We start from the raw sequence: 15672 nt of genomic DNA, 5'->3' as shown, positions 1-15672 counted from the left end.
TGGTACAATAAAGCATCAGAACCCTTAGCTCTTGTTGGTGTTATTCATTAACGCATAGAAAACCACCTACTACATTTCCATCAGTTATAGTTTGTCACCCAGATTTGTTTTCTTCTGAAAACGATTTTTGATATTAAGAACAGTTGTATACTATTGTTGCCTTTATTTACACAAAAATGCAATCTGCTTGTCATGAACACATTGTTTAAGTAACATACTGAGACATCTGGACACGCATAATATCATGTTGTAGATCTGGAGATATAAAGGTAGTCTAACTAGTTGAGTTAGGGGAGATCTTCTTTGGCTCAATTGGTTAGAGCGTTGCCTTTATATCCCGAAATCCATGGATTTTCACATCAATGGCGCTGGGAGCATCTGCTGGTGACATCCCATTAGTCCGACAACCATTATTCCGACAGCCCATTACTCCGACAACCCATGACTCCGACAGCCCATTATTCCGACACTTGAATGTGTTTTTTATAGTATGGGTAAATTATCTCTAAAAAGACCAACTCTGTTCTCTATGGTATGTGTGGTTGTCAGTCTTGTTGACAATTATTCTTTCCATAGGGGATATTTGTCTCAGTATTAGAGTTTATACACATGCTTATAGCAACTGCTCAGTCCTTACCCTCGTCCAATATTTGTTTTATGTGTCAAGGTACTTTATCTAGCTTAATATTTCGTTGTTTGTATGTAACGCCTCTGGTCTAGCATTACGAAGCTAAATTAAATGTGTGTGTGTATGTTTACTTGTTTAACACTAGAACCTTGTTGTAGGCCTTTTATAATCTGTCACTGGTAATTGTGAAACATGCAATGGTAACTTGCAAACCTTGGTAGCTGGACTAAGTAATTTAAGAGTCTTAGACACTGGTTTCTTATTCATTTCAAGACAAAATATAACAAAAACAGTTATAAGTTTAGCAATGACTATTTAATCAGTCATAAATCAATATATTATAATATGTTATGAATAAATATCCCAAAGCAAAAACGGTTCAGAGCCCCCCTTGGATGTTAATCGTCGTGTGTAAACATGATAAAATGGTTTTACTATTTATACTCCCTTTGTGATGGGTATGGTTCACAAGTGGTAGGCTCTGGTAATAATGGTCTAGCTATCGAAATGGTCAGGGTAATGTGAGCTGTGTGCTGTGCGGTTCAGAATCTTCTGCTCCAACCGTTTACATCGTCCGGAAGTCCGTGGACACATAATATGTGTCTGTTACTATAACGATAAGTGTGTCCGTAAAATTAAGAGGGTGGTAAAGGGTTATTTTCGTGCAACGTTTTCAGCTTTTTAATTTCGAGTGTTTTCGTGTTTTGGTGTTTTATTTCTCGTTTTCTCGTTGTTCGGTTTGATGTGCGTGCTTCGTATTTCCCCTTATTTATTTTCCGTGTTTCGTGTTGGTGCTCCGAATTTCTCGTTCTTGCCTTTTCCACATTTGATTAAAAAGTAAACTGGAACTAACTCAAAGTAAACTGGTGACATATAGACCAAGGATGTGTATAGTTAGAAATCCTTGTATAGGCATAGTAACTTTTGAAACTTGTGTACTATAATAGAAATTTATACATTGTTACCATTCAACATCTATTGTATATGTATATGCTATACATGTAATAAAGTCCATCATGATAATATTTTTTTTTCAAATCAGATGCGAGTAGCAGACGCTTAAAGATGACCACAAGGTCTTTATGTCCATTAACAATGTCTAAAGCATTCGACACTGTTCCGCAGAAAAGACTAATGAACAAACTCAGAGCATATGGCACAGAACTTTCAGTTCTGAATTGGGTCGATAGTTTTCTAAGTGACAGGATACAACACGTTTCAATAAACAATAAAACATCATCATGGACAAAAGTAACCTCAGGTATACCTCAAGGATCTGTGCTTGGGCCTCTACTTTTTGTAATTTTCATAAATGACCTTCCAAACCTGGTTGATTCCGACGTATACCTCTTTGCAGATGATACTAAAATTTTTAACACAATTAGTCAGAAAGAAGATAAAACTCAATTACAAAGTGACTTTAAATAAACTATCGCAATGGAGTGATACCTGGCTATTAAAGTTTCACTCCGACAAGTGCAAACATATGCACATAGGTAAACCGGGACCGGAACCAGACTCAAAATATACACTGAAATCGACAATACTACAAAAAGTTACTGAAGAAAAAGACATTGGAGTAATTATTGACTCTGAATTAAATTTCGAAAAACATATAAGTGAGAAAGTTAATAAGGCAAATTCCATGTTTGCACTACTGAGAAGAACTTTTCAATATTTAGATACAGATACCTTTGTACCACTATACAAGACACTCGTTAGAACACATTTAGAATTTGCAAGCTCAGTATGGCATCCATATAAAATAAAATATGTTGATATGATTGAAAATGTGCAGCGCCGGGCAACTAAACAACTACCAGGATTAAAGAATTTAACATACTCAGAAAGACTGCAAAAATTGAAACTACCATCTCTAAATTTTAGACGAGTCCGAGGTGACATGATTGAATTATATAAAACACTGAATGGAAAATATGATAAAGAGGCGGCACAATTTGTTAAATTATGGAAGGATATGACAACACGAACAGGGTCACGCGGCAACAGTCTGAAAATATTTCCACAGAGAGCAAGAACAGAATTAAGGAGGAATGCCTTTGCTCTACGAGTGGTAAAAACATGGAATACACTACCCGAAATTATAGTAACATCACCAACCACAAATACATTTAAGAATAGACTAGACAAATACTGGAAGAACCAAACAATGATGTACGAAGACTATAAATCACCAATCACCGGAAGTGGAGAAGATTTAGATATAGAGACTGATGATTGAAGAGGGACTGTAGTTCCTGTATACATCAGTAAACGAACCTAAGTAAACCTAAGTAAGTACATGGTCTTCAAGAACGTCTTAGTAATAACTGCTGGTACTTTTTTTCTGAATATTTACGATTTTATTTCTCGTGCTTCATTTTTCCCAATTTTTATTTCACGTGTTTCCGTGTTCAGTACCACCCTCAATTAACGTAGCGATTGGTTTTAATTCTAAATATACATGATACCGGGTTCTGGAAACTAGGTTATCTCTGTCCATTCCGATTGGTCCTTAAAACCGGAAGTTCCCACGGCAATACTATAGAACATGGCGCAAAAACAAATAGAAATACACAACTGTCGAGGGAAAAGGGGAGGTATGGGCTTATCAAGAATAACCCTTAGTGGAAACGTATCTTGGTTACATTAAAGACCCTTAACATGATTGAATAAAACAGGTGAGCAAAAGGGACAAGTGATATACGGGTCAAACTAAAGCTGGGATCCTGTCAAAGTACCCCTCTGGTCAAACAGTGAGAACGAACCCTGTCCTATGATCTATCAATATTTCCCATAAACAATAATATAATACATACAATACAATACGGCCGCGATACCTGAAATATAAAGTGTTCATATGCATAGTCCGTTCATAAATATAACAGTGCAGCTCAGAGTTCTGGAACACGAAAATGAAAGTGAAAGTAGAAATGAATTCTCTGATCAACACAAGAAAAGAATGAAACATGATACATAAAAACCTACCAATCTTAAATCCTACCCTTAGGCATAACAGTATGTCCAATATCAGTCTGTGCTGTTCTATTTCGATATTTTTTGCATGTGTACTTAAAAAGAAGGTGTGGTATAAATATGATTGCCAATGACACAACTATCCACAAGAGACCAACATGACACAGACATTAACAACTATAGGTCACCGTACGACCTTTAACAATGAACATAGTCAGCTATAAAAGGCCCCGATATGGAAATGTAAAACAAATTAAAACGAGAAAACTAACGACCTTATTTGTATAAAAATATGAACGAAAAAACAAATATTTAACACATAAACAACCACTGAATTACAGGCTCCTGACTTGGAACAGGCACATACATAAATAATGTGGCGGGGTTAAACATGTTAGTGGGATCCCATCCCTTCCTTTAACATGCACTTATAGGTGACATCTAAGGAACTCGCCAGAGGGTTTCATCAGGCTAAATATATGTCATCATTTATCACAGAGTAAGCCTGGATCTGGCCACACTTTACTGAAACTTACTACAACTCAGCCCAATAAAGTCCTATGAAGCAGTAAGTGTGGGTACGTGGCCACACTACACTGCGTTATACAGATAAAAGTTAACTATCTTAAGTAAAACCAGCAAACATGCAGAAGAACGATTTCTGCTGATCATATATATATATACACATGAAAATAAACTGTAAATATCGAGGAAATATTTTAAATTTTAAATTTCAGGACATTGAATTAGCTCATATTTTTATGCCGATACATATGTATAAACAAAACACTTTTAATATTCCTTTAAATGATGATTGATGTCTACCTGTGTGACTTTTATATTTTAATCTTTCAGATATATGTACTTTTGAACTGGTGGTGGAAACTCATTGATTGAGGTGCTCCTTTATTGGAGGAAGTTCTGGAATACAAGTTACAAGTTGATCAAAGATCAGGAAGATGTAAAAAAACAGTTTTAATACTTTTTATGGACAATCGGTGAACATTTTTAGGTAAGATTATGTGATTATCATTGATAAAAACAAACAAATAACATCATTAATGATCGATCGGAGGCTGTTTGTAAGTACAAGGGATAAAAAATCAACCATGTTTGTGGAATGATTTTCTCTGCACACATGCATTTCCGGTAGGCAATGTTTCAATATAAATATTGAATAATAACTAATTTTATTTAAAAAAATAATGATTTTGAGGCACATATATGTACAGATGGGTGCACTCCTAACCTGTACAGCAAGTTAACTTGATAACCAGTCATTTGGACTGGTCAAAGTTAACCTGTGACCGAATGTAGGACTGCTCTGACCAGTCCTAGGACCAAAATCTAGTTAACTTGAAAAGCGGACTTGGACCTAGGACTGTTTTTATGTCTGCCAAAAAGTTAACTTGGAAACAGGTCCGCTATTGATATAAGTTAACTTCGAACCAGTCCTGTCATAAGTTAACATAAGTTAACTTCGGAACCAGTCCTGTCATAAAGTTAACCTAAGTTAACTTGGAAACCGGTCCTGCCACAAAGTTAACTTCTGCTTGAACAAATCCGATCAAAACCAGACCTGTTCCCAAGTTAACTTTTGACTGGTCTGGTCAACACTAAGTTAACTTGTAACCAGGACCGCTCTTCGTTGATTTAAAAAAAAATATATTTTTAATATCTTTGTTTCGTAGTAGAAACATCGAAAATAAAGTAATTTGAAAATTAATACTTCCGTTTTATGAACAGGATTAAACACAAATAATTGAAAATAAGTACGCACAGAACGTAACACAAATTTATCTGTGATCTGACAATCTATCTATTATAAAAACGATCTCGGTTACAATGATAACAGGCACTGAATATATATATATATTCCGATATCAAATTCAATCATATTATGTATATTTTTGAAAATAAGTATATTTGATGTTAGGTGTATACGTCCTTGTTAGTTATACATCCTTGAACTATGCAGCTACAATCAGCAATAGTTTAATTCATTTAAATAATGACTACAAATTTTTGTTCGCCTAAATTAAGGGTGCCAGCATGTCTTCTTTTTACTCAAAATACTGATACGTAACAAAATTTCAGTAGTTTTGATACCTCCAGTTGACTTGTACAACAAAATTATTTGACCGCATCCACCAAAACTGACCATATATGCACTTTAATTTGTAAATCTATATACCTGCATAGTAAATCAGCAATATTTTTTTATGTCAGGATTCAATGTATAATACAATCCTGACAATGGACAGCAAAATTGCAATATAATAACAAAAAATTTTGGTTCGCATAAATTTAGGATACCAGCATGTCCTCATTTTATTCAAAATTTTGATACGTAACAAAATTTCAGTAGTTTTGATACCTCCAGCTGACTTGTACAACAAAATTATTTGACCGCATTACCAAAACTGACCATATGTGAACTTTAAATTGTAAATCTATATACCAGCATAGTAAATCAGCCTTATTTTTAATGTCAGGATTCAATGTATAATACAATCATGACAATGGACAGCAATATTGCAATATAATAACAACAAATTTTTGTTAGCCTAAATTAAGGGTGCCAGCTTGTCCTCTTTTTACTTAAAATACTGATACGTAACAAAATTTCAGTAGTTTTGATGCCTCCAGTTGACTTGTACAACAAAATTATTTGACCGCATCCACCAAAACTGACCATATATGCACTTTAATTTGTAAATCTTTATACCAGCATAGTAAATCAGCCATATTTTTTATGTCAGGATTCAATGTATAATACAATCATGACAATGGACAGCAATATTGCAATATAATAACAACAAATTTTTGTTCGCATAAATTTAGGATACCAGCATGTCCTCATTTTATTCAAAATATTGAAACGTAACAAAATTTCAGTAGTTTTGATACCTCCAGTTGACTTGTACAACAAAATTATTTGACCGCATCCACCAAAACTGACCATATGTGCACTTTAATTTGTAAATCTATATACCCGCATCGTTAATCAGCCATATTTTTTATGTCAGGATTCAATGTATAATACAATCATGACAATGGACAGCAAAATTGCAATATAATAACAAAAAATTTTGGTTCGCATAAATTTAGGATACCAGCATGTCCTCTTTTTACTTAAAATACTGATACGTAACAAAATTTCAGTAGTTTTGATACCTCCAGTTGACTTGTACAACAAAATTATTTGACCGCATCCACCAAAACTGACCATATATGCACTTTAATTTGTAAATCTTTATACCAGCATAGTAAATCAGCCATATTTTTTATGTCAGGATTCAATGTATAATACAATCATGACAATGGACAGCAATATTGCAATATAATAACAACAAATTTTTGTTCGCATAAATTTAGGATACCAGCATGTCCTCATTTTATTCAAAATATTGAAACATAACAAAATTTCAGTAGTTTTGATACCTCCAGTTGACTTGTACAACAAAATTATTTGACCGCATCCACCAAAACTGACCATATGTGCACTTTAATTTGTAAATCTATATACCCGCATCGTTAATCAGCCATATTTTTTATGTCAGGATTCAATGTATAATACAATCATGACAATGGACAGCAAAATTGCAATATAATAACAAAAAATTTTGGTTTGCATAAATTTAGGATACCAGCATGTCCTCATTTTATTCAAAATATTGAAACGTAACAAAATTTCAGTAGTTTTGATACCTCCAGTTGACTTGTACAACAAAATTATTTGACCGCATCCACCAAAACTGACCATATGTGCACTTTAATTTGTAAATCTATATACCCGCATAGTTAATCAGCCATATTTTTTATGTCAGGATTCAATGTATAATACAATCATGACAATGGACAGCAAAATTGCAATATAATAACAAAATATTTTGGTTCGCATAAATTTAGGATACCAGCATGTCCTCATTTTATTCAAAATATTGAAACGTAACAAAATTTCAGTAGTTTTGATACCTCCAGTTGACTTGTACAACAAAATTATTTGACCGCATCCACCAAAACTGACCATATGTGCATTTTAATTTGTAAATCTATATACCCGCATAGTTAATCAGCCCTATTTTTTATGTCAGGATTCAATGTATAATACAATCATGACAATGGACAGCAAAATTGCAATATAATAACAAAAAATTTTGGTTTGCATAAATTTAGGATACCAGCATGTCCTCATTTTATTCAAAATATTGAAACGTAACAAAATTTCAGTAGTTTTGATACCTCCAGTTGACTTGTACAACAAAATTATTTGACCGCATCCACCAAAACTGACCATATGTGCACTTTAATTTGTAAATCTATATACCCGCATAGTTAATCAGCCATATTTTTTATGTCAGGATTCAATGTATAATACAATCATGACAATGGACAGCAAAATTGCAATATAATAACAAAATATTTTGGTTCGCATAAATTTAGGATACCAGCATGTCCTCATTTTATTTAAAATATTGATACGTAACAAAATTTCAGTAGTTTTGATACCTCCAGCTGACTTGTACAACAAAATTATTTGACCACATTACCAAAACTGACCATATGTGAACTTTAAATTGTAAATCTATATACCAGCATAGAAAATCAGCCTTATTTTTAATGTCAGGATTTAATGTATAATACAATCATGACAATGGACAGCAATATTGCAATATAATAACAACAAATTTGAGTTCGCCTAAATTAAGGGTATAAGCATGTCCTCTTTTTACTCAAAATACTGATACGTAACAAAATTTCAGTAGTTTTGATGCCTCCAGTTGACTTGTACAACAAAATTATTTGACCGCATCCACCAAAACTGACCATATATGCACTTCAATTTGTAAATCTATATACCAGCATAGTAAATCAGCAATATTTTTTATGTCAGGATTCAATGTATAATACAATCCTGACAATGGACAGCAAAATTGCAATATAATAACAAAAAATTTTGGTTCGCATAAATTTAGGATACCAGCATGTCCTCATTTTATTCAAAATTTTGATACGTAACAAAATTTCAGTAGTTTTGATACCTCCAGCTGACTTGTACAACAAAATTATTTGACCGCATTACCAAAACTGACCATATGTGAACTTTAAATTGTAAATCTATATACCAGCATAGTAAATCAGCCTTATTTTTAATGTCAGGATTCAATGTATAATACAATCATGACAATGGACAGCAATATTGCAATATAATAACAACAAATTTTTGTTAGCCTAAATTAAGGGTGCCAGCATGTCCTCTTTTTACTTAAAATACTGATACGTAACAAAATTTCAGTAGTTTTGATGCCTCCAGTTGACTTGTACAACAAAATTATTTGACCGCATCCACCAAAACTGACCATATATGCACTTTAATTTGTAAATCTATATACCAGCATAGTAAATCAGCCATATTTTTTATGTCAGGATTTAATGTATAATACATGTGATCATGACAATGGACAGCAATATTGCAATATAATAACAACAAATTTTTGTTCACATAAATTTAGGATACCAGCATGTCCTCATTTTATTCAAAATATTGAAACGTAACAAAATTTCAGTAGTTTTGATACCTCCAGTTGACTTGTACAACAAAATTATTTGACTGCATCCACCAAAACTGACCATATGTGCACTTTAATTTGTAAATCTTTATACCCGCATCGTTAATCAGCCATATTTTTTATGTCAGGATTCAATGTATAATACAATCATGACAATGGACAGCAAAATTGCAATATAATATAACAAAAAATTTTGGTTCGCATAAATTTAGGATACCAGCATGTCCTCTTTTTACTTAAAATACTGATACGTAACAAAATTTCAGTAGTTTTGATACCTCCAGTTGACTTGTACAACAAAATTATTTGACCGCATCCACCAAAACTGACCATATGTGCATTTTAATTTGTAAATCTATATACCCGCATAGTAAATCAGCCCTATTTTTTATGTCAGGATTCAATGTATAATACAATCATGACAGTGGACAGCCAAATTGCAATATAATAACAAAAAATTTTGGTTTGCATAAATTTAGGATACCAGCATGTCCTCATTTTATTCAAAATATTGATACGTAACAAAATTTCAGTAGTTTTGATACCTCCAGCTGACTTGTACAACAAAATTTTTGACCACATTACCAAAACTGACCATATGTGAACTTTAAATTGTAAATCTATATACCAGCATAGAAAATCAGCCTTATTTTTAATGTCAGGATTCAATGTATAATACAATCATGACAATGGACAGCAATATTGCAATATAATAACAACAAATTTTTGTTAGCCTAATTAAATTAAGGGTGCCAGCATGTCCTCTTTTTACTTAAAATACTGATACGTAACAAAATTTCAGTAGTTTTGATGCCTCCAGTTGACTTGTACAACAAAATTATTTGACCGCATCCACCAAAACTGACCATATATGCACTTTAATTTGTAAATCTTTATACCAGCATAGTAAATCAGCCATATTTTTTATGTCAGGATTCAATGTATAATACAATCATGACAATGGACAGCAATATTGCAATATATAACAACAAATTTTGGTTCGCATAAATTTAGGATACCAGCATGTCCTCATTTTATTCAAAATATTGAAACGTAACAAAATTTCAGTAGTTTTGATACCTCCAGTTGACTTGTACAACAAAATTATTTGACCGCATCCACCAAAACTGACCATATGTGCACTTTAATTTGTAAATCTTTATACCCGCATCGTTAATCAGCCATATTTTTTATGTCAGGATTCAATGTATAATACAATCATGACAATGGACAGCAAAATTGCAATATAATAACAAAAAATTTTGGTTCGCATAAATTTAGGATACCAGCATGTCCTCTTTTTACTTAAAATACTGATACGTAACAAAATTTCAGTAGTTTTGATACCTCCAGTTGACTTGTACAACAAAATTATTTGACCGCATCCACCAAAACTGACCATATGTGCATTTTAATTTGTAAATCTATATACCCGCATAGTTAATCAGCCCTATTTTTTATGTCAGGATTCAATGTATAATACAATCATGACAATGGACAGCCAAATTGCAATATAATAACAAAAAATTTTGGTTTGCATAAATTTAGGATACCAGCATGTCCTCATTTTATTCAAAATATTGATACGTAACAAAATTTCAGTAGTTTTGATACCTCCAGTTGACTTGTACAACAAAATTATTTGACTGCATCCACCAAAACTGACCATATGTGCACTTTAATTTGTAAATCTTTATACCCGCATCGTTAATCAGCCATATTTTTTATGTCAGGATTCAATGTATAATACAATCATGACAATGGACAGCAAAATTGCAATATAATATAACAAAAAATTTTGGTTCGCATAAATTTAGGATACCAGCATGTCCTCTTTTTACTTAAAATACTGATACGTAACAAAATTTCAGTAGTTTTGATACCTCCAGTTGACTTGTACAACAAAATTATTTGACCGCATCCACCAAAACTGACCATATGTGCATTTTAATTTGTAAATCTATATACCCGCATAGTAAATCAGCCCTATTTTTTATGTCAGGATTCAATGTATAATACAATCATGACAATGGACAGCCAAATTGCAATATAATAACAAAAAATTTTGGTTTGCATAAATTTAGGATACCAGCATGTCCTCATTTTATTCAAAATATTGATACGTAACAAAATTTCAGTAGTTTTGATACCTCCAGCTGACTTGTACAACAAAATTATTTGACCACATTACCAAAACTGACCATATGTGAACTTTAAATTGTAAATCTATATACCAGCATAGAAAATCAGCCTTATTTTTAATGTCAGGATTCAATGTATAATACAATCATGACAATGGACAGCAATATTGCAATATAATAACAACAAATTTTTGTTAGCCTAATTAAATTAAGGGTGCCAGCATGTCCTCTTTTTACTTAAAATACTGATACGTAACAAAATTTCAGTAGTTTTGATGCCTCCAGTTGACTTGTACAACAAAATTATTTGACCGCATCCACCAAAACTGACCATATATGCACTTTAATTTGTAAATCTTTATACCAGCATAGTAAATCAGCCATATTTTTTATGTCAGGATTCAATGTATAATACAATCATGACAATGGACAGCAATATTGCAATATAATAACAACAAATTTTGGTTCGCATAAATTTAGGATACCAGCATGTCCTCATTTTATTCAAAATATTGAAACGTAACAAAATTTCAGTAGTTTTGATACCTCCAGTTGACTTGTACAACAAAATTATTTGACCGCATCCACCAAAACTGACCATATGTGCACTTTAATTTGTAAATCTTTATACCCGCATCGTTAATCAGCCATATTTTTTATGTCAGGATTCAATGTATAATACAATCATGACAATGGACAGCAAAATTGCAATATAATAACAAAAAATTTTGGTTCGCATAAATTTAGGATACCAGCATGTCCTCTTTTTACTTAAAATACTGATACGTAACAAAATTTCAGTAGTTTTGATACCTCCAGTTGACTTGTACAACAAAATTATTTGACCGCATCCACCAAAACTGACCATATGTGCATTTTAATTTGTAAATCTATATACCCGCATAGTTAATCAGCCCTATTTTTTATGTCAGGATTCAATGTATAATACAATCATGACAATGGACAGCCAAATTGCAATATAATAACAAAAAAATTTGGTTTGCATAAATTTAGGATACCAGCATGTCCTCATTTTATTCAAAATATTGATACGTAACAAAATTTCAGTAGTTTTGATACCTCCAGCTGACTTGTACAACAAAATTATTTGACCACATTACCAAAACTGACCATATGTGAACTTTAAATTGTAAATCTATATACCAGCATAGAAAATCAGCCTTATTTTTTTATGTCAGGATTCAATGTATAATACAATCATGACAATGGACAGCAATATTGCAATATAATAACAACAAATTTTTGTTCACCTAAATTAAGGGTGCCAGCATGTCCTCTTTTTACTTAAAATACTGATACGTAACAAAATTTCAGAAGTTTTAATGCCTCCAGTTGACTTGTACAACAAAATTATTTGACCGCATCCACCAAAACTGACCATATATGCACTTTAATTTGTAAATCTATATACCCGCATAGTAAATCAGCCATATTTTTGATGTCAGGATTCAATGTATAATACAATCATCACAATGGACAGCAATATTGCAATATAATAACAACAAATTTTGGTTCGCATAAATTTAGGATACCAGCATGTCCTCATTTTATTCAAAATATTGATCTTATCAAAATTTCAGTAGTTTTGATACCTCCAGTTGACTTGTACAACAAAATTATTTGACCACATCCACCAAAACTGACCATTTGTGCACTTTAATTTGTAAATCTATATACCCGCATAGTTAATCAGCCATATTTTTTATGCCAGAATCAATGTATAATACAATCATGACAATGGACAGCAATATTGCAATATAATAACAACAAATTTTTGTTCACATAAATTTATAATACCAGCATGTCCTCATTTTATTCAAAATATTGATACGTAACTAAATTTCAGTAGTTTTGATACCTCCAGCTGACTTGTACAACAAAATTATTTGACCGCATTACCAAAACTGACCATATGTGCACTTTAATTTGTAAATCTATATACACCATGGCATACCCGCATAGTATTAATCAGCCATATTTTTTATGTCAGGAATCATTGTATAATATAATCATGACAATGGACAGCAATATTGCAATTTAATAACAACAAATTTTTGTTCGCATAAATTTAGGATACCAGCGTGTCCTCCTTTTATTCAAAATATTGATACGTAACAAAATTTCAGTAGTTTTAATACCTCATGCTGACTTGGAAAACAAAACTATTTGACCAAAACTGATCATATGTGCACTTTTATTTGCAAATCTATATACCCGAATACCATTGTACCGAGCGCCTTAATGTCTTCTCCTGGCGCTCCTGTTCACATTTTAGTAGGACCGTAAATGTAGACGTAATCAATAATATTGGAAAACCATTAATGCAAAAAATATTCTGAATAAATTGAGAATGTCAGAATTTCATCTCTTTATTTATAATAACAGTCACATCATATATAGGAGTTCATGATGGTGTACGTGTAAAACAAAACTATTATGCCACATCATCAAAGTACCAACGAATCCGTACCAACACTGACATGTCTGAATTCATTTGTACTATTTACAATGATTTAATAAAAAAAAAGTATACGAGGTTCTCTTCTTGGAATCTATTATGTCGGTTGATTGATTTTGTTTATAGTTAAACGTCAAGTGGCAACTGTTTCATTTAAGTGCGCATTGAGTATAATTTTAGGACGTCTCATATAAATAGATCGGCAATGACAAATCTCTCGATTTATCACTGAACTAGTATATATTTGTTTATGGGCCAGCTGAAGGACGCCTCCGGGTGCGGGAATTTCTCGCTACATTGAAGACCTGTTGGTGACCTTCTGCTGTTGTTTTTTATTTGGTCGGGTTGTTGTCTCTTTGACACATTCCCCATTTCCATTCTCAATTTATTTCTAAAAAATTGAGTCGGACAGCAAATTTTTTTTACCAAGATTATTTAAATTCTTGAATTGACAGGAGATTGTACTACATTTACTATCTTAATCAATCTGAAATGCAAATTCTAGGTTTTATGACAACGATTATTTTTATTTTTGAATTGAGGCAATACACAAACTACATGAGATGTATAATTTGATTTAAATCAAAGGGTTGTTAAAAAAAGTTATCAATTAAATTTTTAAGTGTACTATATGGGTTAGTTGGCACATCAAATTCTTGTTTTTTGATTTGACAAGAATATTAATAAAATAAAAGAAGTGTCACTTTCATTGAGGTCAATGTAAATCATACACACCTGACTCTTGTAAAACTTTCAATTTTGTAAAAGTATTCCTCTGCATTTTCCAAAAAAAAACAGAATTGTAATGTCTTTGTATAATTTTCTAATAAAATAGAAAATATTAGCATGTATTTTTTATGCCACATCAATATATTAATTTCTGAACTTAAATTTCTTCTCATTTATGTCTAACAAACCAATCTGAAGTTAGAAAGTAATCAATTATTAGACCAGTTAAAAAATGTATAGATCTATTCTTTAATTCTTTTGTTTCATACAATAATTAACTTTTTTTAAATATTCAAATGTGTTATTTTAACCCAATTAGTATGAGTGTGAATTTATTTACTCAAAGGTCCTTTTATCTCTTAATTAGCCATAAACAATCACAAAAAGAATGAAAAATCAAGGTAGATAATTATTTGGATTAAAAATAAAACATATGAAATTAAAGGGAATATAATTAAATTCTTTTAAGTGATTATTTGTTTTGATAAGTAATTTGTGCATCTTTGTGATTGTAAATGGCTAATCAAGAGATAAAAGGGCTATTTGAGTTGAAGAACTCATACTCATACTCATACTCATTAGGTTAAATAAACACATAAGCATATATATAAAATGTTCATTTTAATATGAAAAATAAAAAAGAATTAAAGAATAGCTATGGATAAGGTAAACTTTTCATTATTGTAACTATACTATATTATATATTTAAAATATTATGTAAAATTGAGAATGGAAATGGGGAATGTGTCAAAGAGAACAACCCGACAAATAAAAAAACAACAGCAGAAGGTCACCAACAGGTGTGTTTATATAAAAAAATAATAATATTAAAATAGGTATCAATAGGTACCAGGATTATAATTTAATGATTTTTTAATTTATAATTTATTATAATTTATAATTATAATTAAAACACCTGCAATATAAACATATTGTAAGTTTTGTATTTACCAATTGTGTCGTGTTTTGTGATTAAGATTTAGAAAACCAGTTTTCCACTCATTTACAATATTATTCTACTCTTAAGCTATTAAAATAGTAAGTAAACCTAAGCTTACTGAATCCCATGTCAATTAGTTATTTGTTGTATTGCTGTAAAATTTAAGAATTAAAGTTATCTTGGTATAAAAAAGGTAGGATTTGCAA

General features: G+C 31.6%; 1 protein-coding gene across 4 annotated transcripts in view; it reads left to right on the top strand.

Moving 5' to 3' along the window:
• Nucleotides 1-15672, top strand: part of LOC143074925 (uncharacterized) — a 101898-nt gene that overhangs the window by 73197 nt on the left and 13029 nt on the right. Inside the window, exons 3-4 of one of the 4 annotated variants that reach the window (XM_076250125.1) lie at nucleotides 1671-2922; nucleotides 4460-4616. In XM_076250125.1, the coding sequence (XP_076106240.1) occupies nucleotides 1941-2870 (930 nt within the window). In that variant the 5' untranslated portion in view covers nucleotides 1671-1940 and the 3' untranslated portion in view covers nucleotides 2871-2922; nucleotides 4460-4616. Of the gene's footprint in view, nucleotides 1-1670; nucleotides 2923-3149; nucleotides 3310-4459; nucleotides 4617-15672 lie in introns of those variants that run through there. The other 3 variants (XR_012978173.1, XR_012978174.1, XR_012978175.1) reach the window with 3 other exon arrangements.

Source organism: Mytilus galloprovincialis, chromosome 5, assembly GCF_965363235.1.
Source record: "Mytilus galloprovincialis chromosome 5, xbMytGall1.hap1.1, whole genome shotgun sequence".
Lineage (NCBI taxonomy): Eukaryota > Metazoa > Mollusca > Bivalvia > Mytilida > Mytilidae > Mytilus > Mytilus galloprovincialis.
The sequence above is the reverse complement of the archived record's forward strand: the minus strand, read 5'-3'. Positions and strand labels throughout refer to the sequence as shown.